The sequence below is a fragment of the Microcaecilia unicolor genome, chromosome 3 (genome assembly GCF_901765095.1).
Source record: "Microcaecilia unicolor chromosome 3, aMicUni1.1, whole genome shotgun sequence".
Classification (NCBI taxonomy): Eukaryota; Metazoa; Chordata; class Amphibia; order Gymnophiona; family Siphonopidae; genus Microcaecilia; species Microcaecilia unicolor.
The window spans coordinates 402,465,750-402,487,068 of NC_044033.1; the positions used below are offsets into that span (position 1 = coordinate 402,465,750).

General features: G+C 44.3%; 1 protein-coding gene across 2 annotated transcripts in view; it reads left to right on the plus strand.

Annotated features, from left to right (window-relative positions):
• The first annotated feature begins 937 nt into the window (after nucleotides 1-937).
• The window catches only part of LOC115467077 (zinc finger protein 443-like), a 60,426-nt gene continuing 40,044 nt past the window's right edge, over nucleotides 938-21,319 (plus strand). The window contains exons 1-3 of one of the 2 annotated variants that reach the window (XM_030198756.1): nucleotides 938-979; nucleotides 3,269-3,271; nucleotides 9,496-10,029. In XM_030198756.1, coding sequence (XP_030054616.1) covers nucleotides 967-979; nucleotides 3,269-3,271; nucleotides 9,496-10,029 — 550 coding nt within the window. In that variant the 5' untranslated portion in view covers nucleotides 938-966. The remainder of the gene's footprint in view (nucleotides 980-3,268; nucleotides 3,272-9,495; nucleotides 10,030-21,319) is intronic. The other variant, XM_030198758.1, reaches the window with a different exon arrangement.

The following is a 21,319-nucleotide window of genomic DNA, read 5'->3' on the forward strand; positions in this document are numbered from 1 at the left end:
AGTGAATGGTGAGAAACCTTGCTCCTAATCTTTCTCACTTTCTGAGATCATACTTTCCCACGCGGTCTTATCAGCATGTTTTGGGAAGCGTTGAGATAACAGTTTCACATCTCCCTGTTGCAATACTTTTCACACCATCTTAAGAACTCTGTATGACCTCTGTATCATTTTATACAAAAATTATAAGCTCCATTTTATTCATCTGATCCATCATTCTTTCATTACAGGTGCTGTATTTGATTTAAAATTGTACCAATTTGTGGCAGGACTCATTGTTCAGACCTGCTTTTTGCAGATTCTCAAATATTAAATCATTTACTTGTTGTTTGGCCTAGTCAGTACTTTTTCAGTTGTTTTAGGCTGCATAGCTTTGGCCATCACTATTCCAGTGGTAGCCTTAAAGCCAGGCCATATATTAACACTTCGAAAGCTAATCAAGAAATGTATTAAGTTATGTCCAATAAAAAAGGTATCATCTTATTTTCTTTTCCATGTTTTACTTTGTTTGATTTCTATTGATACTCTAACGATGAAACCAACACGTCCTCTGTATACATCAGTATGCTGCACAAGCCAGCATGTTTGAAAATATAAGTGAGATTAAATAAAAATGCTACCAACAATAAAGAACGACAACGAAGATACAGCAGCAGCTCATAGGTTTGCTTGCTGTTTTGAGCGTACTAGATGACGACTGCGAGCGGGGAATGGGAAACAGCGACTGGCCAAATTGGCCTCAACCTTTTGACGTCACCCCGTCTCCTGCTTTCTTCAACATTCTTGCAAAGAGGCTTGCTTCTCAATCAAACGTCCCTCGTACCGGGCCGTCACTCTTACCCTCCCCACCCCTTTAGTTCTAACGCAATTTCCTGTTCCTGTTTGGGGAAATGGGTGGGTGAGAGGGAAGGCCGGTACGTGCCGCGGGTAGCTTTTCGGTAGTGCTGCTGTGGTTGCAGTTTACTGCAAATGGAAGAAAAAGGTAAAACCGAGTGGGAAAAGATGGGAGATAACGGACCGCGTGCGGGAGGAGGGAGAGGCATTGCGGACCAGTGCGTGGGTGTGAAGAGAGAGTTGCGAGCAGGCTGCAAATTACGGGCCAGGTGACGTCATGGACTGGGGCGCTTGACGCCCCGCCCTCACTCCTAGACCGGAGCCTCACCTGGTCCATAGGCTGAGCCGGCTCTGAATTATAGTAAGGTATCTTTCCTGCCACTCGAGCCCAGTGCTGTTTTGTTTTTTTCTGGTTTGTTCTTGAGGGTTCTGATAGTTGTCTAGTCACTAATGCAGGGACTAATAAAAGATTTCGCAGTACATAAGTTAGACTTTCTCTGCTTTGCCAGATGTAACTGCAGCAGGGGCACACTTTTTATGCAATAGAGTACTTTGGTCTGTTTGCCTCTCCAACGCACTCAAGAATCTAAATCCCGGCCCCAAGCTCTTTACTTGCATACTCTGTGCTGGTCAAAATATTGGTGGCATAGTGCCGACTGCCCTGCTCTGGTGTGCAAGGTTTAAGTAGGGAAGTATTCTAGGAAATGTGATGTGGGCTTTCAGTTTTGTGCACTTGTGCATAACTGCTATAAGTTGTGAATCTTTTATTGTTGAATTGACAAACATTTTAAAGAAAGAATCAAAAGCAGGACTGGCCCTAGAGTATCCGACATGCTTGGTGAACGTTTAGCTGTGTTCTCTGGGGTGGCTCAAGACTTTGCCTCTCTCCTCTTGGTTACCCTTTCCCCATAGACTAGCATATCCCCTTGCCTTCCAACCCCCAACCTCCCACTCACAGTTCAGCATATCACTTTGCCCTTCAACCCCCCCCCCCCCCCCACATCTATAGTCTAGCATTTTTTTAAAATTTCATTTGTACCCCGCGCTTTCCCACTCATAGCAGGCTCAATGCAGCTTACATATTATATACAGGTACTTATTTGTACCTGGGGCAATGGAGGGTTAAGTGACTTGCCCAGAGTCACAAGGAGCTGCCTGTGCCTGCAGTGGGAATCAAACCCAGTTCCCCAGAACCAAAGTCCACCACTCTAACCACTAGGCCACTCCCCCCCCCCCAGTCTAGCATATGCCCTTCCCTCTGTGTGTGCTATCTGAATCTCCTTATCTTTCCTTCCTCCTGCTTTGCCAGTGCTGCTGCCACATCACACTTTCTGTTCTGTGGCCGAAGGCACAAATGGATCCATTGCCGAAGCAGGATCTTTAACCCCAGGCCTGTGTGTGAGTGCTCCCATATCCTGCACCTTCAACACATGACTTTCTCTTGGTGGGAGGATGTGGCAGCACTCAAGCGGATCATCACTGAATTCATTTGTTCCTTTGGTCCTGGAAAGAGGAATGGAGGAGTGGCCTAGTGGTTAGAGTGGTGGACTTTGGTCCTGGGGAACTGGGTTCGATTCCCACTGCAGGCACAGGCAGCTCCCTGTGACCCTGGGCAAGTCACTTAACCCTCCATTGTCCCAGGTACAAATAAGTGCCTGTATATAATATGTAAGCCGCATTGAGCCTGCTATGAGTGGGAAAGCGCGGGTTACAAATGTAATATTTAAAAAAAAAGGGTAGTGGCAGCAGGTAAAGGTAAAGGAAGGAGAAGACATGCTGCTGACCTGTGGTAATGAACGTATCTTAACTTACATGAGCATACATTGGCAGCTTTCAGTGAATTGAGCTATATATCTCTAAAAAATGGAGGTCATTTTAGAAGGGTTGCATAGTATTTCCTGAAGCAATAGCAGCACGGTTATGGATCAAGGGATGTTGTTAAAGGTGATGGCCGACCAAACTATCAGACATGACTGTAGTTAGAATGGTATGTGAACAGGAGTTCAGGGAACAGAACATGAGGTAATAGATAAAGTAGCAGGGAGTTTTTGGCTGAAGAACATAAGAGAGAAAGATGATAAGCGAAAAGAATGAACTAATGTTTTATAAAAAGGCTTTTGTGTAGAAACAGTATATAAGCAGCAGCCTGATTAGTAAATGTTTGATAAAAGGGATGGGACGGCTACCCTATGAGGAGAGGTTAAGACGGCTAGGACTCTTTAGCCTGGAGAAAAGGCGGCTGAGGGGTGATATGATAGAGGTGTACAAAATAATGAGTGGGGTAGAGCGGACTGATGTGAAGCATTTGTTTACACTTTCTAACAATAATAGAACTAGGGGACACAAGATGAAATTAGAATGTGGTAGGTTTAAAACAAATTGGAGAAAGTTTTTCTTTACTCAGCGTGTAGTTAGACTCTGGAACTCATTGCCGGAGAAGGTAGTGACGGCAGCTGGCCTTGCTGAGTTTAAAGGGGGTCTGGATAGATTCCTTAAAGAAAAGTCCATTGATCGTTATTAAATTTTGGGTTTTTGCCAGGTTCTTGAGGCCTGGATTGGCCGCTGTCGGAGACAGAGTGCTGGGCTTGATGGACCTTTGCTCTTTTCCAAGCGTAGCGGTGCTTATGTGCTTATATATGAGACAGTCTCAGCAATACTTTTGTATAAGCAGAACTGTACTCCTATGAGAATTTATTTTTAATTCTGTATGCTCTATTGGTAAGTTAATAAATTGCTTTTTTCATAAGTTACGTGGCCTGATGTTTTATCATTCCAATCTTTTACTGGGATATGTATGATTATTGGGATGGTGGAAGACCTAAATCTTTATTACATTCCACATATAATTGTTGAATTTACAGTGCTTTACTTATGTAGATACTTTGGTGCACAGAGATTTGAAGGAGGTATGGTTTGGGCAGTCCAAAATGATATTTAATGCTAGAAGGAGACAGCGGTTCATACCCACACACTTCAGAAAATCACAGTTATTTTATTCAGCTCCTTAACTGGCTTCTCTTGTACGTGTATTGTAAAATACAGTGTTCATATGTGTAAATGGTGGCAAGTGTTTAAACATGTAAAAGTTCAGTCATGCGGCTTTCTTTCTTTTGTTCTTTTTTTTCCTTTGTATGATTTTTTTTTTTTAATGGCTGTTGCTCCTGAATGTGCAGTATTTGCTCATGTTATCTTTTTATTTTACAGAGGGCTGCATTTAGCAGAACCTTTTGTAAAATACTTGGAGAGAGACCATCCAGACTTGGATGTTGCAATTCGTATGTAGACTCCTATGCAAAATGAGACTTATATACAAGTTAGAGGCAGTCAGAGAAGGTGCTATCAAAAGGAAGTAGCATCTGTACTATAAGCACTGTGTAATAACATTCAAGAACCTGAATGTGTTCCATAGAAGAGATATACACCTATTTAGGTTGCACACATTTTTCAGAGAAAAGCGTTAGATCAAGTGACAATGAAATGTAGCTCAAGAGATACTGTGGCAAATTTTCAAAGTACATAGACTTACAAAGTTACATAGGTTACTGTGGGGCTCATTTTCAAAAGAGAATGTCCAAAAAGTGTCATAAAGCACCATTTGGTCGAATTGCTTCTAAATGTCCAAATCAGTTTTTTCAAAACCTATTTTGCAGATATTTATCTATGCAATTCGTCTGCAGTGCATCCAAATTAGAAGGAGGTGTATCAGAGGTAGGTTTAGGGTATTCTTAACACGTTGATGTTTTGCAGCCATAATGAATTAAAATGAAAACAGCTAGGATGATACGCTGAAACCTTCTGCTCAGTGTGCTGCTGCGGCTAGGAAAGCGAATAGAATGTTGGGTGTTATTAGGAAGGGTATGGAGTCCAGGTGTGCGGATGTTATAATGCCGTTGTATCGCTCCATGGTGCGACCGCACCTGGAGTATTGTGTTCAGTACTGGTCTCCGTATCTCAAAAAAGATATAGTAGAATTGGAAAAGGTACAGCGAAGGGCGACGAAAATGATAGTGGGGATGGGACGACTTTCCTATGAAGAGAGGCTGAGAAGGCTAGGGCTTTTCAGCTTGGAGAAGAGACGGCTGAGGGGAGATATGATAGAAGTGTATAAAATAATGAGTGGAATGGATCGGGTGGATGTGAAGCGACTGTTCACGCTATCCAAAAATACTAGGACTAGAGGGCATGAGTTGAAGCTACAGTGTGGTAAATTTAAAACGAATCGGAGAACATTTTTCTTCACCCAACGTGTAATTAGACTCTGGAATTCGTTGCCGGAGAACGTGGTACGGGCGGTTAGCTTGACGGAGTTTAAAAAGGGGTTAGATAGATTCCTAAAGGACAAGTCCATAGACCGCTATTAAATGGACTTGGAAAAATTCCGCATTTTTAGGTATAACTTGTCTGGAATGTTTTTACATTTGGGGAGCGTGCCAGGTGCCCTTGACCTGGATTGGCCACTGTCGGTGACAGGATGCTGGGCTAGATGGACCTTTGGTCTTTCCCAGTATGGCACTACTTATGTACTTATGAAGCTTCAATGTTTATCTAGATCTATTTTTAGAATGAATAAGGCACAAAAAGGTTCCCTAAATGACCATATGAACACTGGAGGGAATAAAGCATGACCCCCCCCCCCCCCCCCCCCAAAGACGTGAATAAAAATATTACTTATTAGCCTCTATGACAGCTTCAGATGTTATAGTCAATTAGAGCAGCAGTCAGGTCAGTGGAGTGCATTATAGAGAGGAGTACCCAGGCCCGTATCTCACTCTTACACTTGTGGTGGAAAGTGTGAGTCTTCCCACAGTCCCACAAAACATTCTGTACCCACATATATATGACCCCTTCACCCATAAGGGCTATTGTAGTGGTGTACAGTTGGGCACAATAGGTTTTTGGTGGGTTTTGGAGGGCTCAGCATACAGTATAAGGGGATAATGATAAGCTGTGTATCTGGGAGCTTTTATATGACGTCCACTGCAGTGCCCCATTGCTCTCCTGGGATGTCTGTGTGGCCAGTCTCCTAAGAATGCTGGCTCCTCCTCATCCCAGTGGCTTGATTTTCTATGTGTTTCACTTGAACATTTGTTTTTCTACAATGGACCAAAAAGATAAATGCATAGAGAACGAAAATTACTACTACTACTACTTATCATTTCTAAAGCGCTACTAGACGTACACAGCGCTGTACACAGACTGGCCATCTTGTATGTGGCCATTTTCGAAATAAAAAGATAGACATTTTGCTGTTTTGAAAATGGCCATATTTCCTATTTAGATTTGGTTCATTTAGCCCAAAATGTCCAAAGTTTGACTTAGATGTCATATTGAAAATGCCCCTCCATGTAACATTGTAAGTCTATGTACTTTGAAAATGATCTCCACTGTGTATTTCCACAGTTTCACAGAATGCAGATGATGGCAGATAGGCCAATCGGACTTTATCTAGTCTATCCAGTTTTTTTTTTGTTTGTTTGTACTGGTTAGGATATATTCTGTCAGCCATAAAAAGCTTCACCACTTGTAGGATATTGCTCTTTACCCACGTCAGGTTTTGTTGTTTTCTTCATTGGCAGATGAGCATACAAGAATTCCCTTATTTAATCCAACACCCAGGCTCTTCCATCTTTTTACCACCAAGCTCAGTATTAATCTAAACTACCACCAGAATTGGTAAGGTTGATGCCCTGACACCTATAGGTTTCTATGGAACTTTGGGAGGCTAAGTGCTTTGAAAATGAGCTTGCTGGTCACCTGTGTCCTCTTGACATCGCTGCTGGCATCAGCCAGTTGATTACTAAGGCATTGCAGCCTGCTGATTCCTAGTCACTCTATGCTATGCTGTCGCTAGCTTTTGTTTCTTTTCTCCATACCTTATTACTTCTCTATGAAGGAAGCAGTTCTTTACAGAAAAGGTGGTAATAACATGGAATAGCCTGCCAGTGGTGTGGGTTGGACATATCCTGAAAACACATCCAGTTGCAGTCCTTGAGGACTGGGTTGGACACACCTGTATCCAGTACCAAAACCTAGAACTGATTAGCATTTCAGAGCCCTGCAGAAAACCCATCCTAGATCATTATGAATAATAAGGAGTGAACTCCAGTAAGGTTAGCTCTTTTATTCCAAAGCTCTAACAATTTTTTTAAATTTACATCTTTTTTAAATGCCCAATTATGTTTTCAGGTTAGATTTAATATTCCACCTTTCCTCATAGGATAACAAAGTAGATCACAAAGCAAATAAAGAATGTTAACAAAGAAAGGAACTCCACCATTAAACATAAATATACAGAACAGACAACAAGCACATAGACAGTATCTCACTTACTCCCAGGCTGCTGTTTGAGAGAGGACTGAATCCAGTCATGGCTGGCGGTGTGAGGGATAGGCCTGCTGAAACAAATAAGTCTTTAGACCTGTTTGAAAAGGATAGCGCCATCCTAAGAGATAGCGGAAGAGAATTCCAGAATAGGAAGCATTGCAGAAAAAGCTCTGAGGCACACAGTGAAGGGATGTGGAGGCATCTTATCATGTAGTTTCTGCACGGTCCTCAAAGGTGTGTGCATGATTCTTATGGAGAAGAGATAAGGAGGGATATCAATGTAGAGATCTTTATGCATTAGGACACAATTTATATTGAAATCTGTAGTGAACAGCAAGCCAATAATAGTGTACCAGCAACAGTGTTACCCTATCATATACATAGATAAATCAGAATTGCATTAGCCCATAGAGGGAAGTGACAAAAGAGAAGAGTGTGATCAAGTAAGATTGTTAAGTAAGAGATTCTCTATTTAAATATGCCTGCCTTAGGGCCAGATGCACTAAACCTAACGAGCAAGTAGTAAACCCTGGCATGCACTAAAAGCCATTTTATGACGACGGTAGCAGCTAACAAAAACGGAATGCAGATGAGCAAATTGTATAGAAACCGTATTGTAATGAGATGCACTAAGCTTTTCTGATTGCCTTAATGCTGGAAACTGTAACGAGAGGTCTGTACCTCTCTTTGGGGCTGTGCGGGATTCAAAACTGATGAAAAACCGCTATAAAAGTCATTCCGCCCCCCCCCCCCCCCCCGCAATAATAAAAACAAAAGTGCAGTTGAGGCCAGCCATCCATTTTCGCCGTCATTCACCTCCGCAATAATAAAAATGTCTTTTTTAGCCGTGCTTCACTCAGCTGAGAGACCAGGAAGTCTCTAAGCCAATCACAACGCGTTTACACTCTTCTCTTTTGTCACTTCCTTCTGTGGGCTAATGCAGTTCTGATTTATCACCAATAGCCATTTGCGGCATTGAAGGAAGAGGAGGGAGGCAGGCTGCATCCCTCCTCCAACCAAGGTAAAGAGGCAGGCGGGTGGGCGGCGGATGGAGTGACATCATCACACAGGGACCCTTGCCAATGCTGTGGGTTGGGATGGGGAGGGCGACCGGCGGTCCAGCGGACCTCCAGCCCCTCTGTCGCTGGGGGGGGGGGGGGGGGCCTTGGTCGGCGTCCACTGGAGAACCAAGGACCATTTGCTGGGTTTCCATGCTCTCCGCCCCGCCTCTGACCCCTACTTTCTGGTTCTGAAGCTGGTGGAGGCGGGGCTTGGACTTTTGCTCTCTCTACGTTCGGGCTCTACCGCACATTTGCGGGTGAGTCGGTCACTTGTCATTTATATAGTTAGATTACAAGGATTTTCAGAGGATATTTCCAGCTATCAGTGGCATAGTCAGATCCACTGTTTTATGTGGGCTTGCAGGTAAATTGGATGGGCCCTTACAAACCCCCTTAGCTCATCCTTTCCTCTGTCCTTCCTACTTCCCCTTGCTCCCAAAGACCGGCATCTGCCCTCCTCTCTGAATCTCCCCGGCATACCTCAGAGGCATCCCGGCGGCTGCAGCAATTCATCTTTGCATGTGCTGACCTGTGCAGGCTTCCCTCTGCCACGTTCAGCCCTCACTTATATCACTTCCTGTTTCCTCACTGGTGGGATGTGGCAGAGGGTAGCCAGCAGGGGCTGGCACAGGCAGCGAAGATGAATAACTGAGGCCGCTGAGATGCCTCTGAAGTATACCAGGGAAGGATTGGGGGATTCAAAGAGGGGGAAGATGCCAGGCTGCCAGAGGAAGAGAGTGGAATGAGGTGCCACAGCTGGGTTGGCCTGTACCCATTCAAGCCCACCTGTAGCTATACCACTGCCAGATAAATTCATTGGCTCCCTGCTTTTGGTATACTGGATAACTTCAAGATGCCCTTCCTTCATGGACAGTTCTGCTGTCCTACTGCACTCATGTTCTTCCATGCCTGATGTTTTTCAGGCCTGCATACATTGTTTTCCACTTTAGAGAGAGCCAAGCGAGAAACAGACTGAGATAACGTTTGTCCATCTAGTATTTAGCAGTCTGTTTATTTCCTGTTGATTAGGGTCAGATTCGGTAGCAGAATTGTCTACTGAACTCTCCATTCCAACTTGGAAGATCTGCTTTAATAGTTGACAGCTTATTTCTGTAGCCATGCACTAGAAGAACAATTTTAATTTAGGAGTTAAGAAAAAAAAAACTTAGATGAAAGCTTTGTTTGTTAATGTCAACACAACAAAATTTTGCATGCTTTGAGGTTTGTTTGTGTTTTTTAAAGAAAACTATTATCGTGTTTTCTTTGTCTTTACTTACAGATTCAGATACATTTGAAACGGTCATTCCCATCACTATCTGTATATTGAGTGATGAAGATTTTTTAGAAAATGATGATGATGATGGAGGGCATGGAAGCAGCTTTGCTCTTGAACAGTCACATTCCTGTCAGAAATCATTGTCACATGACCATAGAGGATGTCAAAATTACATTGTTCACCAAAAATGCATCGAGACTGATCACAAACAAGAAGATGAAAATAGCAAAGCAAATGATGAATGGGAGCAGTACAGTTCAATTAAGCCACGGAAACAAATTTGCAAGGATGTCTCACGGAATGAATTTGTGGAGCAGAAAGGTGTTGGTGCTTCAGAAACAACTGTGCCTTCTCTTTATTCTCTGTGTAAAAAGAAGATGAATTTTCTGCATTGCAGTGAGCAGATTTCACAAGCAATAAGGGAGCGTCTGAAGGATTGGGAGACAGTCAGACATGATTTTGGTGACCAGTGCTTAAGTCGAGAAGGCGAATCTGAGCTAATGTGTAAGGATTCACAAAACCATAGTGAAGGGAAAGTTACTACAGTTTATTGCTGCTATTATTGTTAACTAGTAAAAAAGGCCAGTTTCTGACACAAATGAAACGGGCGCTAGCAAGGTGTTCCACGGAATGTGTATGTTTGAGAGAGTGTATGTGAGAGAGAGAGAGAGAGAGAGTGAATGTGCGAGTGAGTGTGTGTGTGTGACAGAGAGAGTGAGACTGTCTGTGAGAGAGTATGTGTGTGAGAATGAGAGTGTGTGCGACTGTGTATCTGAGACAGTTAGTGTGAGAGAGAAAGTGTGTTTCACACAGATAGAGAGTGTGTGATACACAGACTCTCTGTGAGACCGAGAGAGTGTGTGAGAGGGACTGTGTGGCACATAGTGAATGTGATACAGAGTGACACATAGAGTGTGTGTGAGAGAGCGAGAAAGACACTGACAGAGAGACAGTGTACGTGACAGAAATATACCCCCCTCCCTCTCTGGTCTCAGGACCCCCTTCCCCCTCTCCCCCCTCCCTCTCTGGTGTCAGGTCCGCCTCCCCTCTTCCCCCCTTCCCTCTCCTGTCTCAGGACCCCCTCCCCCGCTCTGGTCTCGGGACCCCTTTCCCCCTCCTGTCCTCCGTCGTCGACTGTCTGCCCTCTGCATTGAAATCGCAGTCTCACCTCCGTGAAAGCAGCGCTGCAGGCAGCAGAATGCCTCCCTTCGGGCCTCCTTCCCTTCCTGTGACCCGCCTTTGACGCAACTTCCGCGAGGGTGGGACGCAAGGAGGGAAGGAGGGCCAAAGAGAGATGTTCTGCTGCCTGCAGCGCTGCTTTCACAGAGGTGAGACTGCGATTTCAATGCAGGGGGCCCGGCCGGGTGGCAGACGGAGGGGGGAAGCGGCGGCGACCTGGGGGGGGGGGGGTGGAGGGGCGACCTCGGGAGGGTGGTGGGGTGAGTGGCGGCGACCTTGGGAGAGGGGCGGCAGGGGCGGGGCCTTGTGCTGCTATCGTATGGTTGGTCAGTGCTGCGTGTGACGTCAACCTGTGCTACGGAGCCTAGCAGACCAACTCCGAAGAAGTCACGAACACAGGCAGCAAGACCAATAGAACGTTGGAGGTGAGAATTATTATATAGGATGATATGTGTGGGACAGAGAATGTGCATGCATGTGTTGAAATGCAGTAGATCTAGCGTGCTAATAAACCAAACTATATTCTTAGGACAGGGAAGGATTTACAATTAAATATATAAAAAGTAATGAAATAAAATAATGAAAAGAACAATACAGATAGAACAAACAATAGAGAAACCAAAGAACAGACATAATTGAAGATTTTTTTTTCTTTTATATAAGTGTAAAAACATTAAACACTAACCCCCCTGTTTACTAAGCTATGTGGCAACACCAACACAGCCCATTCAAAGTGAATGGGATGTGTTGCAGGGACGTAGCCAGACAGCCAATTTTGGGTGGGCCTCAGTCCAAGGTGGGTGGGCATGAAATTCATGCCCTCCCCCGTCCCTAGCCCCCCTCTGCTCTGCTCTTCATCCCTCCCTCCACCTGCAAGCCCACTATATTAAATACCTGAGCAGGAGGGGATCTACAAACCCCGCCAGATGAAGATTTCCTCCTGCTCAGACAGCACTCTTCCAAACAAGCCAGCAGCACTTTCCTTGAGCTGATGCCATGGCCATCAGGCTGTGCATGCATGAAAACTAAGCATGTGAAGAGGGGCTGGTGTTGGTTTCAGCTCGAGGCAAGTGCTGCCAGCTACCGTTTGAAAGAGCACTGGCTGCCTGAGAAGGAGGAAATCTTCAGCTGACGGGGCTTGAGGACCTCTGCAAGCCATAGCAAGAGTGCACAATTTTGGGTGGGCCAGAGTCCAAATAGGGTGGGCCCTGGCCCACCTATGGCTACGCCACTGATGTGTCGGTATTAGTGCACTACCAGTCACAAGCACAGCTTGTTAGGGAGGTAAATTAGAAACAGAGAGTAAATGAAACAGAAAAAAAACATGAGTTCTAGTAAAAATAGTGCTACTGTTTTGGAAAGCCAACACCCTCCCCAAATCATAGTGTGATGTAATAGGGCTTAAGCCCTTTTCTGAACTTGGTATAAAAAGATTCCATTCATAGAGAAGATGGCAGTAGATTCCAAAGGGATGGAGCAAGAAAGAAAAATGCATACTGAATTGCTTCATGTCAGTTACATGCTGTTGAGGGAATATATTGGAGACTGGACATGACGACATTACAAGTAATAAGTGATTCACCAGGTATTTAGGCTTACAAATATAAAAGGCCTTATGAGTGGGTACAAGAACTTTAAACTGGATGCAATATTAGGAGCCAATATTGCAAAAACAATTGGTAGCATAACAGTCCTGCCCTTTTAGTCTTATGCAGCAACAACAGCCGTATTTTGTATGTTTTGCAGTTGCTTTAAGCCAGTGGCATGGCCAGACCTGTCATTTTGGGTAGGAACAGAGTTAAGATGGCTGGTCCTTCCAACACGCCTCCCCTCCACTTTGTCCTTAATCCTCCGCCCCTAGATTGGCATTTCCTCCTCCGCCTGTGGCCTGGCAGTCCCCCTCCTCCTGTAGGTATCCAGAGGTACTTAGCTGTCAGAACACTACTAAATAGCAATTATTCTGGACTTGTGTCTAGGGGAGCGTACCTCTTTAGCCCAATGAATAACTAGTTGTTGTAAAAAGGAACAATGCCACAGATGGAATATATATTATTATGTAGTAAGTAAAGAAATATATATATAAATAGTTCTGAAGCAAAATACAAAATAACTTGCTATAAAAGTAGATTATCACCCAAAATATAGATAATGGAATATGATTATCCTAATGGACTAACTAAATGAGTGATTACACAACCAGTCACAATATTGATATCCTAATGATTAGCATTAGAAGTTACGCCACACGTCTTATACAAAATACCGTCAGCAGCTAAATTCATAGACCATAAGTCATCACATAACCCATCTATCACAGACAAAGCAAACAACTAATTATCCCCATGACCATAGGTAGTAAATCCTGTTATCTCACCCTGCAGTCTGTGGCAGATTTCCAATGGTAAAGAAGCGGATTCCTCTTCTTATACTCCAACTGACGCTGCAGTGAGTCTCAGTCCAGGAATGAAGTCCGAGATCTGTCTTCTGGACACAGATTACACAGTCATAAGTAAGGCCGTAAACTGTAGCTGAGCGAATCTTGTGAATTTGTTACAAGGTAGGCAGTTCACTGGTGTTTAGGAAATCAGTCTCTGGCTATTCTCGAGCCTTCTATCCACCTGCAAGTCTTCCGGTCGTCTCCTCTCTTCTTTCCTCTTCAGTCCAAACTTTTGGTATCCAAGGGTCAGATGATACCCGTGGACCAATCACATACGGTGAAATAATGTCCAGCCAGCTTCATGGACATGAAGAGAGTCTTTGTTGTAGCCATGAAACTGTTCTGTTATCGAAGGTATGCAAACCTACCTGTCTGCTAAGAAGGACTTTGAAAAAAAGTTAGCGTTAGAAGCAAAAACACATAGCAAAAATCTTTTTAGGCATATTAAAAGCAGGAAGCCGGCTAAAGAATCGGTAGGGCCACTGCACAACTGTGGTGTTAAAGGGGCGATCAGGGAAGACAAAGCCCAAAGTCAGCACGGATTTAGTGAAGGGAAGTTTTGCCTCACAAAACTACTGCATTTTTTCGAGGGGGTGAACAAACATGGACAAAGGGGAGCCGGTGGATGTTGTGTATCTAGATTTTCAGAAGGCGTTTGACAAAGTGCCTCATGAAAGACTCAAAAGGAAACTGGAGAGTCATGGGATCGGAGGCAGTGTATTATTATGGATTAAGAGCTGGTTAAAAGATAGGAAGCAGAGAGTAGGGTTGAATGGTCATTATTCTCGATGGAGAAGGGTAGTTAGTGGGGTCCCTCAGGGGTCTGTGCTGGGACCGCTGCTTTTTAACATATTTATAAATGACCTTGAGATGGGAGTAACTAGTGAAGTAATTAAATTCGCAGATGACACAAAATTATCCAGGGTCGTCTTGTCGCAGGAGGAGTGTGAAAGATTACAAGAAGACCTCATGAGACTGGGGGATTGGGCGTCGAAATGGCAGATGAAGTTCAACATTGACAAGTGCAAAGTGATGCATGTGGGAAGGCGGAACCCGAATTACAGCTATGTTATGCAAGGTTCCACTTTAGGAGTTACACGGACCATGAAAGGGATCTGGGAGTCATTGTGGATAGGACGTTGAAATCTTCAGCTCAATGTGCTGCGGTGGCTATGAAGGCGAACAGAATGTTGAGTATTATTAGAAAAGGGATGGAAAACAAACATGAGGATGTTATAATGCCATTATATCGCTCTGTGGTGTGACCGCACCTGGAGTATTGTGTTCAGTTCTGGTCGCCTCATCTCAAAAGAGATATAAATGAACTGGAGAAGGTGCAGAGAAGGGTGACAAAAATGATAAAAGGGATGGGACGACTACCCTATGAGGAGAGGTTAAGACAGCTAGGACTCTTTAGCCTGGAGAAAAGGCGGCTGAGGGGTGATATGATAGAGGTTTACAAGTTGAGTGGGGTGGAGCGGACAGATGTGAAGCATTTATTTACACTTTCTAACAATAATAGAACCAGGGGTCACAAGATGAAATTAGAATGTGTTAGGTTTAAAACAAATCGGAGAAAGGTTTTCTTTACTCGGCGCATAGTTAGACTCTGGAACTTGTTGCCAGAGAAGGTAGTGACGGCAGCTGCCCTTGCTGAGTTTAAAGGGGGGTCTGGATAGATTCCTGAAGGAAAAGTCCATTGGTCGTTATTAAATTTTGGGGTTTTGCCAGATTCTTGAGGCCTGGATTGGCCGCTGTCGGAGACGGAGTGCTGGACTTGATGGACCTTTGGTCTTTTCCCAGTGTGGCTGTGCTTATGTGCTCACATACTCCTGGAGCCATGTGCGACTCTCTCCTCCAATCTTCTGAGGAGATAGCAGGCTAGTCTGCACACAGAATATGTCCTTGGATTTATTTGTTTGTTACATTTGTATCCCACATTTTCCACCTATTTGTAGGCTCAATGTGGCTTGCATAGTACCGGAGAGGCCTTTGCAGGCTCTGGTGTGAACAAATTCAAGGTGATGTTGCGGTAAGATCAAGTTCATGTGGCACCGCCACATTAGGGAATCGGAGAACGGAAGAGTTATGTTATGTCCTGTACTAGGCTGGGTTTATATGCTATTCACCATTTACCAAAATAAAGAAAAATATCATAGAAGAAGTTTAAAGGAATCAGAGAGTTAGAAGTTGTTTTTATTCTTACTCATCAGTACAGCTTCAGATATCAGTTTTGAGTCTTGGAAAAATAGTATCACATTTACAGAATCTCAGTTGGAAGCTATGGAAAAATAATATTACATTTACAGAACCTAATATCAATAGCTTAGGTAATAATAATAAGCAATCAGACTAATTTGATAAAGAACAGTTGTAAGGAGAAGAAAGAAAATGAGAGAGAACTCAAAGCATGTTTCCTGAGACCATGGCTTCTTGAGAGAGAAAGAGACCAGTAGCAGGAAATATCATGGATCCTGAAGTGAAATAAAATATACAAAGAAGAGAGGATAGTACTCTGTTATAAAGAAATAGTTCTTACCCGAAGCAAGCAGAAATAAAGAAAGGAAAATATATTTCCTGGAGAATAGCCAATTAGCAATGATGCCCTGAATCAGGACAGAAAAACTCTTGCAAAAATGGCTGATTCTGAAGATTTCTTTCTGCAAGTATTCTTATAGTAAAAGTGATGTCACCTCTCCCCTCTCTCACACCAATCGAAGGTTGCATAGGTGTCCTGCCAACACCCTATTGGTACATTTGTCCTGACCATCTCGTAACTTGAAGAAAGGTGTGTATATTCAAGATACTGGGCTGCCATGGTAACGAAAGCTTATCACAGCTTGTGATGAGCCAGGAAGTCTGCATTCCTGTCTGTGGCTATCGACAGAGAGCAACAGCCAGATACAGAAAAGACAGAGGGGGATGGGAGGCAGTACAGCATAGCTACAGTAGGACAGTCCATTACGTGCTTTAGTACTGGAGAGGCGTTACTGACTCCGGTGTAAACAAATACAAAGTGATGTGGTAAGATCAAGTTCATGTGGCACAGCCACATTAGGGAATCGGAGAACAGAAGAGTTGTGTTATGTCCATTACGTGCTTTGAAGTCGTCATGCTATGCTCAGCAGTAATGTTCCTTTGACAATGATGGTTACTGATGCATACAGGCACAAGCTGTAAAATCCATATTGTTATAACAGAAGGGCTGTATAGGCAAAAGGTGAGATCTCAGGTAAATACTCCTACACTCCGCTTTCCTGCAGCACCTTTGCCAGTGGCAGCAGTGCTACGGATCATCTGCCTGCTCTGGCCCTGCCGGCTTCCTTTCCATGTCTCTGCCAGAGAGGGAACAGGAAGTGATGTCAGCAAGGACACAGTGCAGCAGAGGGAAGCCTGTAGAACCGGTGCAGGCAGCAGATATGCATCACTGCTGCAGCTGGCAAATGTGCTGAGGTCAGGCGGGGGACAAATTCCGGGAGCAAGGAAGTGAGGGGACAGCTGCTACTACTACTACTATTTATCATTTCTATAGCGCTGCTACTGAACTGTTTGGGCAGCCTGAAGGGCAGGCCTGAGCCAAGAATGAGTGGGCCTTTGCCCACCTGTAGCTATGCCACTGCTTTAAGCTGGTAAGTTTAAGTCCATTGTAAACAAAGTTTCCATAGTCAAGTTGAGCACCAGCGAGTATATTGGTATACTTATAGCTCCCTTCGTAAAGATGGACTTTTTTGCACATAATTGTTTTAGCGTAAAGCAGGGGTTCTCAACCTAGACCTTGGGACACACCCAGCCAGTCAGGTTTTCAGGCTCCCCACAATGAATATGCATGAGAAAGATCTTTATATAGTTGAGGAGTACATGCAGATCTATCTCATGCAGATTAATTGTGGATTTCTTGAAAACCTGACTGGCTCCACTGTGGCTGTTTTGTTCCTGAAATGAGAGGATATGATCCAGGTGGCAGGCCAGGATTTTAATACCGGCAACCATAGTGGTAGGGTACTCAAGAAGTAATGGAGGTAGGGAGTGTCTCTTAGAACAGCATGTTGTCCACCTAGCCATGGATTTTTGATGATTAATCTTAAGCCTGTTGGGAGCCTTCTAGATTATCCTCATGATTTGGGTATTTTTCCTCTAGATGCACAGAAACCAAAGCAGAAATAGAGGATAACACAATGACAATCCACCAGGGAGATGAAATTCAAAACAGCTTTATTAGCATCATCATGAATGATCTGAAATGGGCTGTGTTTGGGTCGCAATGCACCACTGTGTACAAAAAGAAAATAATAAATCAATGTCCATAATCATGTAGGATATTTATTTATTTATTTATTTATTTATTTGTTACATTTGTATCCCACATTTTTCCACATATTTGCAGGCTCAATGTGGCTTACATAATACTGTGAAGGCATTCGCCAATTCTGGTATGGGATTAGTACAAAATGTATTGGGATAGGGAAGATAAGATTCAATCAAGTTGGATAGATAAGTTAACATCTTAACTAAAATCTCAAACACACAACTCAAAACATAATTGGGATCTTAAAAAAGGAAAAAAAAACAAGCTGAAGTAGATTACACACGTGTATATTGTCACAATATGGTAAAACAAAATTAAGGAAATACATATTAACTCTGTATCATTGGCAAAGTAATAGCCACTTACTCCAAAGGTTTGAACCAGTGTAGCTAACGAACTGATAAATATGTTGAATATTGGTCAAGAACAGATTCCTTCAGAATACCACAATAGATTGTAGCTAGAAGTTTCAGATCCTGAAAAGAGATGAAAAACTTCTGGAATCAAGGCAGGATGTAGACCCAAATCAGAGTAGTAATAGTAAATAATGATTCACCAAATCAAAGGCCAGGACAGTTATAAGAAGTGTATATCTTCATCTAGCCCCATGGCATATGGAAGATCTCTTTTAAATATGGCTAAAAGTACATAAGCTATAGATCCTCCACAAAGAAACAGAGAAAAATGTAGGCAGATAAATACCATATGACCTATCCATTCTGCCCATCCATGACATCTACTCTCCCTATCACTCCTACTACTACTATTTAGCATTTCTATAGCGTACGCAGCGCTGCACAAACATAGAAGAAAGACAGTCCCTGCTCAAAGAGCTTACAATCTAATAATCCATAATTCCTGTGTACTTGTCCCAAGCTCTCATGAATTCAGATACTGTTTTCATCTCCATGACTTCCACCGGGAGGCCATTCCACGAATTCACCACCCTTTCTCTGAAGAAGTATTTCTCAGGTTACTTCCAAGTCTATCCCCTTTCACCTTTATCCTATGTCCCCCTTGTTAAGAGCTTCCTTTTGATTGAAAGAGACTCGCCTCCTGTGCGTTTATGCCGCATAAGTATTTAAATAAATGTCTCTATCATATCTCCCGTCTCCTGCCTTTCTTCCAAAGAATACATATTGAGATCTTTAATTTTGTCCCCGTACACATTTTAGGACGAAAACCATAGACCATTTTAATAGTCACCCTCTGGACCGACTCCATCCTGTTTTCCTACCTCTTTGAAAGTGCAGTTTCCAGAAGTGTACATAATATTCTAAATGAGATCTCATCAAAGTCTTATACAGAGGCATTATCACCTCCTTTTTCCTACTGGCCATTTCTCTCCTTGTGCACCTGTGCTTTTGCCATCACCTTTTCTACCTGTTTAGCCACCTTGAGATCATCACACATGATCACACCCAAGTCCTGCTCCTCTTTTGTGCACAAAAGCATTCCTCTAGCTTCACTAAGTCCTTCCTCATGTTATCTACAACATCAGGGGTGTCTATTGCTGTCTGGTAAGGTTTGCCTCTGCAAAGAGGCAAACCTGACAGCCCTTGAGCTGTATTGTTTACAAAAATGTTAAGCAGCCCATGAACTGAACCTTGTGGCACATCACTGGTAAAATCATTTTCCTCAGAATGAGCTGCATTTACCACTACCCTACCACTCAACCAGTTCCTAACCCAGTCAGTCACTTTAGGGCCCATACTGAGGGCACTCAGTTGTCTATGTGGAACCGTGTCAAAGGCTATGCTAAACTCTAAATACACCATATCTAGTGTTCTCCCTTGATCCAACTCTCTGGACACCCATTCAAAGAAATTAATCAGATTTGTCTGATGAGAACTGCCTCTAGTGAAACACCATGTTGCCTCAGGTCCTGTAATCCACTGGATTCCAAAAACTATTCTCTGTTTTAAAAGTGTTTCCATTCCTTGTCATCAGCAGCAGATGAATCCATTAACTGATGGGTTGTATCCGCCTACCAGCAGCTGGAGATAGAGAACTCTGAAAAATCAAAGTGACTCTTGACGGCTAGCCCCCTTCTGCCTTCAGTATATCTCTATCTCCCAGCAGGTGTGGACGTCGCTTGATCAGCTCCTGGATTTCTGCCTGGGGTGGCTCCTGTGCTTTAGAGCGGGGGGGGGGGGGGGGGGGGGGTGTTGTGGCTGGTGGTGCCCACTTTGAAGGCATACTTGGTTTTGTTCCCTGTCCCTGCCTTACCCCATCTCCCCTCCCAGAGTCCCTCTATTGCTGCTTGCCTCCAACTTTCCTCACAGTATTTAAAAAAAAAAAAAAAAGTGCGCTTTTACTGCATTGCTGTTCTGAGGCTTTCTCCAGAGATCCTGGTTCTGTGCAGGTTGACTCGGTCTTCTGAGGTGAGAGTGGTGCCCAGCTCCTCCGGGGAGGTTCCCGCGGACAGCGTCCTGTGCGGGGTAAGTTTTGGTGCGAAGCCACCATTTTATTTCTATATTTCCGTCCAGTTGGGCGATGGCTGCTGAAGGCTTGAAGCGCTGCAACCGCTGTGGTAAACGCAGGTCAGCAGTGGGGCTTCGCAGTACGTGCGCCTTAGACACTTGTGCTAGTACGAGCATGGCGAGCGGTGATTCTTCCCACTCGATGGAGCTGGTAGAGGGCACCATTTTGGAAGCGCCACGTGACTCGACCCTCACGGTTACGGAGGAGTCTGAGTGCAGGGGGACGCCTCGTTCCGAGGCTGCTAAAGGAACTCCTTCTTCTGCTTCTCATAATTTGGGGGCGGAGGGCCAGAGTGAGTTTTTCTCCCATGAATTTATGCTACTGATGCATAACACTTTTCTTCTCTCTTCCCTTACTTAATCTTTGTACAATACTAATTGTATCTGATAACATGGAATGATTATGTCAGAACCAAACTCTGTAAGCCACATTGAGCCTGCAAATAGGTGGGAAAATGTGGGATACAAATGCAATAAATAAATAAGGCCTTTATGTTAAAAAGAGCTCTGCTGGAGGCGCCCGACACTCCGTTGCGGACTGGAGTTCCTCCAGGTTTTGATAGACCGGTGTTGGCTGCAGAGTTTAACGCTTTCCCCGAGCATTGGACTGACGCTAAATGTAGACGAGTAAATTCCCCGTCTGAGGGTGGCGCCTCTCCCTTCCCCCCTCCCTCCCCCGGGTCAGGCTGTGGGGATTCTGAGGAGTCTGGTAGGCCCTCAAGGACGGATGATCTGGATGAGGGTCCCAGTTTGCCACAGGACTTAGATGATCCTAAAACGGTATGGATTTTCCACCGTGACGAGCTGCCAGCGCTCATTTCTGACGCCTTGCAGGCATTTTCCATTGAAGATCCGGCCAAGGGCGATGCCTCCTCTGTTAATCCTAGGATGGCTAGTACTGAGAAGCCTTCTCGGGCTTTTCCTGTGCATGACTCCATCCAAGAGCTTATTTCTGCTCATGATCTGACCCTGATGGGCCCTTGAAGGTGGCCAGGGCTATGGGTCAGCTTTACCCTCTGAGTGAGGATAACTTTGCCTCTTTTGGGATGCCTAAAGTGGATGCTTTGGTTACGGCTGTGACTAAAATGACTACTCTCCCGGTGGAGTCGCTTTGAAAGATACGCAGGACTGGTGGCTAGAATCCGCGTTGTTGCGGGCCTTTGAAATCTCGGGCCTTTCCTTAAGGGCGGCGATTTGCAGTTCCTATGCAGCCTGTGCCTGTCTTTCCTGGTTACAGCAGGCGTGTGATTTGCCCGAGGATGGTGTGGGTTCCCTCTCTGAGGTTGGCCCGTGTATGGAGTCTGCCCTGCCCTTTTTGGCTGCTGCTCTTTATGATCTAGTCAGAGCTTCGGCTAAGCAGATGTCTGTGGCGGTTGCTGCCCGCCGCCTTCTTTGGCTGCGGAATTGGGCGGCAGACATGGC